The sequence below is a fragment of the Vicia villosa genome, linkage group LG4 (genome assembly GCF_029867415.1).
Source record: "Vicia villosa cultivar HV-30 ecotype Madison, WI linkage group LG4, Vvil1.0, whole genome shotgun sequence".
Lineage (NCBI taxonomy): Eukaryota > Viridiplantae > Streptophyta > Magnoliopsida > Fabales > Fabaceae > Vicia > Vicia villosa.
Window position 1 is genome coordinate 168,296,144 of NC_081183.1, and position 8,121 is coordinate 168,304,264.

Below are 8,121 nucleotides of genomic sequence, written 5' to 3' on the forward strand. Positions count from 1 at the left end.
CTTTACAAATTGTATTTGACTAGTTGTTGTTGTTGTTACTTCAGGAAGTGTGGATCAGGGTAAATTTTTTGCAAAGCCATGTAAGAGATGTTGAGGTCTTCGACAACAATTAAATCTTCCAATTTTTAATGCTAATCCTCTTCATCATTTTTTTTGTTTAATTTTTTTCTTCATTTTGATACTAAAAGTCTCAACTTTAGGTTATGGATGATTTGTCAGTGTTGGTTGCGTCGGACGATGATCTGAAAGAGGTTCGCTTTCAACTTTTTCTTGTGGTGCTATTTATATGTGCAGGTATTTTACAATTTTTACTTATATGTGCAGATGATAGGGTTTCTTACTATGGAATTATATTTTAGGGTTTCTTCCCTTTCATGTAAGTATTTTTAACAAATATTCGGCACTGTCATTGTTAGATTTTCCGTTTTGAGGTTGTTTTGAGGATAGATGAAATTGTTGAAAGGTTGTTTGCTGTTATGCTGAAACACTGCAAGGACTGCGAGAAAGTTGAAATGTTGGTTTTTTAAGGTTTGAATTGAATTTTTCATTGTCAATTTGGGGCAATTCAGTTTTGTAATCCTCTCCGAAAGTATGCAACAAAGGATGTCTGTAAAGTAGGTGGTCAACATAACTTTTTTGCAGATTTTTTTGTGGCAAGGTGATCGGTAAATTAGCAAGTGTAGTAATTTGCCAATGTAGTAATAATGGGAAATCCCAGAGTATCGATCTCAAGGACGGCGTGATGCTATAGAGTTGTGTCTCAATTCAATTAAACAAAAGCCTTTGAGGTTTTGGTTTGGAAAATACCGAATAAAATTGCAAATAAGCTTAAAAGATTTAATTGGCCAAATATGAGTAACATGTCAAGGTAGGTGTGTGCATTAACATGTAACAAACTCTGAATCTTTATTCCAACAACAAAGTCTTACTTATCAATTACCGATTCTTAAGGATGTTTGCTCCTAATTCCTTAGTGGGCAAACCTTTGAACATTCATCCTAAATCCTAATTCCTTAGTGAATTATGAAGAAATCAAGCCTTTGAATTATCAAGAATATTTCGGTTACTATGGGGTATCCCTATTTCTAGGCAATATCAAACATAGCCTAATGGAATAAGAACCCTAACAATTGAGGTACATCCTAATTGTTAGTCGTACATCAATCCTGTTGGTCTGACAAGGAAAGCTTTAAGAACCTTGTACCATTAAATTGAACATGAAAGACAAATATATTACTAAAATTCGAAATTTAAAATCATTATAGATGTTAATCAGGGACACCCCCTAGCATTGCGAGGGGTGGGGGGGCGGTAGCTACTCATAATATATATATATATATATATATATATATATATATATATATATATATATATATATATATATATATATATATATATATTGATATATATATATATATATAATAGAGACATTACAAGAATTGTGATGAAAATTGATCTTCAATTGCTTCTGTTCATGAAAATCTTCTTCTCCTCCAAACCCTTGGTTTCTCCAATCTTTTCTCGTGCAATCTTTTCTCTATCAAAAAAAAGTCCCCTCATCCATCGTGAAAACTCATCTAAATTGTACAGACTCACTTAAGTCAGTTGGAAATACGGAAGCGCCCCCACAACTTAACCCATGGGAAAAATATGAAAAATCATGAAATCAACGTCACATGCTGACACGGGCCGTGTTAGCCAACACGGGCACCCGTGTCGGACTTCTGTCATCTTAAAATTTGGTTTTTTGTCTCAAGCCTCCTGACACGGCCTGTGTCAGCCCTTAACTTTAGAATTTGGATTTCATGTCTTCATCAAAGTTGTAGCCCTTTTCGTTAGCGAAATTTTGCCGCAAGAACCGCGACATTCCGAGTTACGAAGCTCAAGTTATGATCAAAATACTACACGCATATCATGATGAGAAACATGCTGAAAATTTCCTTCAGACATGCTGACACTGGCCGTGTCAATTGACATGGGCGGCCGTGTCAACTGACATGGGCAGCTGTGTCAGCCCCCTAGAATACCACTTTTCTACTTTTCCGTGCCCAATGTTCCTTCTCCTGATACGCCCCGTGTCCGGTGACACAGGCGACCGTGTCAGACCTCTTGTAACATGATATTTCAAACTTTTTCCGTACCAAATGATCCTGATTATTCATCTAAACCTGCACACACTTAAACATACAACCAAAGCATAAAATGAAGAAAAAGGGAAACAAAACACTTGAAATAAATGAGAAGATTATCTAAAATTATAGGAAAATAAAGGAGCAGAAACCACTGATCAAAAGGTGTCCGGAGCGACTACATTATAGGAAGAGATGATGAAATACGCATGTGCATCCAAATTCTTTCTAGGAGATCATAGAACAACCTTGGCCCCCCATAGATACAATGGAAGTAGTGGGAGTTTAATCCAAATAGGGAGTGTCCGAAGCATATCCCTTTTCATATTAAAATCAGGTCTCCATTCTTGAAGCAATAGTGGTACATTCCTTAGCGTATAGGGACCCTTCATTAGCACCGCATCCATATCCTCATGTGAATGAAATCTGAGTATGAATTGAAATAGCCATCTTCATTGTAGCACAAATCAGGTAGCTTAATGAAATTCCACATCTTCACCATATAATTCTTCAGCATATTCATGCTAAAATTCTCCCCCGAAGCATAGAGAATGAGTTCATTTTCCTAAAATTTGAACTCTGATGCAATCTCGTCTTCTTCAATCGCAATTTCGATCTCTCCATCAATCAAATTAGGAGCCACGTATTGAATTGATTATCCTTTCGATGGATTCCTGTTCTCATATAGCAAATCAACCCATAGTTTGCGCTCTGGTTGCGTATTCTCCTTCAATTTCCGTTCCTCTTCCGAATCTAGGGTTTCGTTTGGAATTTTTACTGAGTAATAATTAGTAATGTATTTACTTAATTTTTAAATTTTTTATATTATCATAATTATATAATTGTATTGTATTAGTATAATTTTAATAATTATTAAAACAAAATTTATTAAACATTTTTTATTTTTTGAATTAAAATAAAAAGAATGAAGAGTTTTATGAGTTTTATTTTTTAAATTTATAATTGGAATTGGAATAGGAATATTAAAAGTATTATCATCATTATTATATATCATATAAGTTATATATTATATTAATTTTAAGATATTATAATTATATCAATTTTATTAAAAAAGTTAAATTAAAAAAATAATAAAATAATTTTTATATCTGTGATTTGTATTTATTATTTAGAAAAACTAAGTAATTCAAAGTTTATATAAAAAAATTATAATTTTGATATTAAACAGAATAATTAAAAGAGAATAATTAAAAAATAATTAAAAGAAAATTAGGATTATTAGATATAATAATGTTAGTTGAATATAATAGTGTTAATTAAAAAAATTGTATTATTATTTGATAATTAAATATTATTTTGTATAAAAAATGAGAATTAGGAAAATAAAATATAATAGTGTTAGTTGAATATATTATTATTATTATTATTATTATTATTATTATTATTATTTATAATTGTGGTAGTTGGTTATTATATTATATTTTTGTTATTATTATTATTTTAATATTTTTATTAGTTAGATATATTATTATTATTATTAGTGACGATTTAGTTTTATTATTATATTATTATTATTATTTATTTTTATATAGAGTTTGTATAACTAGGGTTTGTATTTAAAATTATTATCAAATGACAACTATTTATTTTAATATAGAGTTTGTATAATTAGAGTTTATATTTAGAATTATTATCAAATGATATATGACAGCGACTGTTACTAAGATGATATGTGGCTTGCTATCATGACTTCCCTTCTAAATTTTTTTACAGGTATCAAAGCCATATACTACCATTAACCATTAGACTGAATATTTGAATTAGCAAAATCACATTTTAATAATTACAAATTGTGATTACAGAAACCATTATTCGAAAATAAAAGATATAATAACTTCTCCATAAAAATCTCTTGTAAAAATTAAAACAAAATCAACATCAGAATCAAATAAAAGTTGTTACAGAAAATCAGAATCATGATGCACGAGCATAATCAAAACTTGTAAAATTTTAAAAATGATATCATGTTAGATAGATATGTAACGTTATAAAGAATCTAGTTCCGTATTAGCTTAAGCCCAAAACCCAATCGATTAACGAGAATGAATAACAAAAAAAATAAAAGATAGTTAAGATATCATTTGTATTTGCATTATGTGTCGATTAAACAACCAAAAGAATATGGTGACAAAACAAATATGTTAACTTAGTAAGGATTTGTACTTTTAGCACTAAAAAGTGTCTTACTATAATCTATGCTTAAAGGGATCTCTAGATACAGTATTTAACAGCTAGCAGATCTTTCACATCCAAGTGAGGAACTTCTTACTTTAAGATATGTGATTTATAGAGTTTTAGTGCCATTTATAGTTTTTTATTTGATTTTAGACAAATGTAAGGGCAAAAGCAAACATGCTGGAATCATTTTAAGATTCTGTTATGGGGAATAATCCAATTTTTTTCTTAATGCTTGTTATCCATAAATTATATATATATATATATATATATATATATATATATATATATATATATATATATATATATATATATATATATATATATATATATATATTTCGCTTTTTAGAAAGATTTGTTTCTGGAATAGGTTGCTTAGATGATTGAAGAAATTGGGCTGATGATTTTGGAGTGTTTGATTGTTTTCTAATATGTTACTCTTTAAAGGTAGTCTAGTCGGCTTTCTAATATGCAGCCTCGCCGTACAACATCATAATCGAAAGACCGACTTTCAACGCATTGGAGGCTGCCTTATCCACTTTATATCTCACCATGAAATACCCTCTAGATGATGGTCGGGTTGGGGTTGACATGAAAATACTATCAGGATAGCTTGAAACTAAAAAAAGAAGACATCGTAGGGTCAGTCAAGAGAAGTGGATTCATTGAAGGTCAATTTGGTCGATATAGATCTTCGAGAGGATCCAACGCCGGACAACCTAACACCTATGGAAGACTTGAAAAATGTGCAGATCGGAGCGGATGAAGCTCAGACCACCCCAATCAACTCCAGCTTAACTCCGTAGGATGAAGCCGACATCGTACAAATATTAAGAGAACGTTGACCTCTTCACATAAAAACCTTCTAATATGCAAGAGATTAATTAAAAAAACAAGATCACTAAATGACATATCAAAACATATAATATTTTTTAATAATTTATTATATTATTTAATTTATGTGCAAACATATTAAAGAATAAGATTTTAAAAGCGAACAAATATTTAAAAGATTTAAGGAGTGTTAAGAAGAAGATTTAGAATTTAATTTCTACTGCTTACATATTTTACAACCTTTCTAATAAATTAAAAATTAATTATTTTCTATAAAATAATAATACTCTATCACTCCTATAATAAAGTCCAATTTGCAAAAATTGAATTGTCTTAAAAGAGTGACATTTGCAATTTTTAATATAATTTTAATAGATTTTTTATTGTACTCTCTCTAAAAAATATTATGTGCTTCCCTCATAATTTACTATTTTTATTCTATATTTATAATAATAAAATATTCCAATACATTTTTTTACACAAAAATATTTCAGTACTTAACGATCTACTAAATCAACTATTCCCTTTTCTCTTTCATTTATTATAAGAGGAATGCTATATTTACACCATATTGTAACATCAAATCCCTTTTACACCGTAATTGTATACAATATTTTGCCTTTGATTCAATTTTCAATGCACAAAAAATAATAAAATAAAGTAAAAGTGAATTGTATGGTATTTGTATACGGTGTACTGTCAAATTGGGGTGTAAGGCTAGCATTCCTCTTATTATAATGTCTTAATTAATGTGAAATTGTCTAATGCAATATTTGATATTAGAACTGAGAAAATAATAACAAACAGTAAATAATAAATAATTAAAAAAGAAAAGAAAAACTCATAAGTTTTAGAAGCAAAACTGAGACACTTTATTGACAACTAACTCAACTACACACCTTATGCTACAAATCCAAAGCTCATGGTTTTTGGAGCCTTATATCAAAACTATAACTTAAACTAAAACTAAAAGTACTTAATTATAAATTTCCTCAACCAAAATAAGACTAGCAATAAGGAGCAACTAAATTATATAAACCAGTTTTGTTACTGAAATTTCCTTGAACATCATCCAAATTCCACATACCATCCCACAAATTTTCATCTGTTGAAGAATCTGGCACAGAATAATTTCCATTGAGCATAAAGTTTCCCTGTTCTTCTGTTGTGTTTGGACAAATGTTGTTCAACATTTCTTGTCTAGTTTGAGATATATAAGGAAATCTATTATTATTTTCTTCAAACTTGGAAATGTCCAAGTTGAATTGAAGTTGTTGCTGCTGCTGCTGATTTAACAGTTGTTGTTGATGATGAAATAACTGCTTCCTCATGATTCGGTTTTTCGCCTTTTCGGCAGCATCAGATGGTCTTTTTGCCTTTTTCTTGAAATGAGTCCTCCAGTAATTTTTTATTTCATTATCTGTTCTTCCTGGTAAGCTTCTTGCAATTGTTGACCATCTGAAAATTTTCATTTAATCGTCAAGTTCTTGGTTAAAAAACAGACACGTCTTTGTTCAGAAATGTTCCGAGGAATAAATATTTTTTACCTGTTTCCCCACCTAGCATGAAGCTCTAGAATTATGTTCTCTTCTTGAGGTGTTATTTGACCCCTTTTGAGATCAGGCCTAAGATAATTCACCCATCTCAATCTGCAACTCTTTCCATTCCTTTTCAATCCTGTTAACAAGAACAGGAAACAATTAAATTACAATTTCAAGATAAATATATTTATCATAACCTCTTGAGCGCCAACACATTTGTATTAAAGGTATCTGTGTCAGTATCCGTGTCTGAAATTGACACGAATATTCGTGATTACATTTAATTTATTTATTTTTTAAAATTATTATCAGTGTCAACGTGTCAGTGTTAATATCCGTGTTTGATAGATCATAATTGTATCATACAAATTGAAAGCAAATAGAGTTGTAAGTTGTAACTACCTGTAAGTCTAGCAACAGAGTTCCATCTACCTTCACCATGCAGCCTAACATACTCAATAAGCAACCTATCTTCTTCAGCAGTCCAGGGTCCTTTTCTCCATACATCTTCCTCCATCATACCATGACCAATTTGGCCAGCCATAACTCCACCCCAATACATGCAGAATTTGTTAATAGTTTCAAACTTTTTTGTATGTGCTTTGATAAAAGTTTTTTGTTGTGTTCCAATTTATGTTGCAATGCTTTTTGGTTTAGTGATTGTTGCATATTTATACTTGTAGGTTTGCCTTCACTAAATCAAATGTCACTTCTTATAATCTTTTTCGCTACCTTTACACTGTTTATGGTAACATTAGTTAATATTAATTAACAAAAGGGTGTGCAAGTGACTATATTTTTTCATTGATTGTCAATTGACCAGAATATCATTAGCTTCTCTCTATACATAATACTCCAATTTTGAATATTAAAAAAAAAAAAATCATCTAATGATCTTTTAGTATATATTTTAGTATTACAAAAATATATCATCAGTCTCTCTCTCTCTCTTTATAAATTAAGAGTTTAATAGATATGTATTCACACTGTAAAATGATTTTATATTGTTATTTAATAAAAAACTATCAATTCATTATGTTATTAAAAAAAATTAAAATAAAAGAGTGTTTTTTTTTTTTTTATCACAAATAAAAGAGTGATTTAATTAAATATATAGTTGTGATTAAAGGTGATAAAACAGGTCCGATCAGTTGAACATGTCTGTTTTGCCTGCATTTTAGAGTAGAGCGAGTCAAAGTTTTAGACTCTCACCTTTTAATATGACCGTTCCGTCCATCTCGTTTTTTAAGCGGACTTTTACATACATGTTAATTAATATAAATTTTTATGCTGTTTAGGCTTTTAGAGAAATCCATATCATCAAGAAAAATGTTGTGCCGATCAAGGGGTTGGAAAATTGAGATGAATCAGTAATAGAATGCCATGTATAATAAAATAAGCAAAAATTTAGAAATTGAATA

At 29.7% G+C, this 8,121-nt stretch overlaps 1 protein-coding gene across 1 annotated transcript; it reads right to left on the minus strand.

The window, feature by feature from the left end:
- Positions 1–6,005: 6,005 nt before the first annotated feature.
- Positions 6,006–7,385, minus strand: LOC131600212 (MYB-like transcription factor EOBI). Its single transcript, XM_058872405.1, has 3 exons — positions 7,103–7,385; positions 6,707–6,836; positions 6,006–6,617 (listed from the first exon to the last, which is right to left on the minus strand). Exons 1-3 carry the CDS (start codon positions 7,260–7,262, stop codon positions 6,167–6,169), a joined length of 741 nt encoding a protein of 246 aa, XP_058728388.1. The 5' UTR covers positions 7,263–7,385; the 3' UTR covers positions 6,006–6,166.
- Positions 7,386–8,121: the final 736 nt, after the last annotated feature.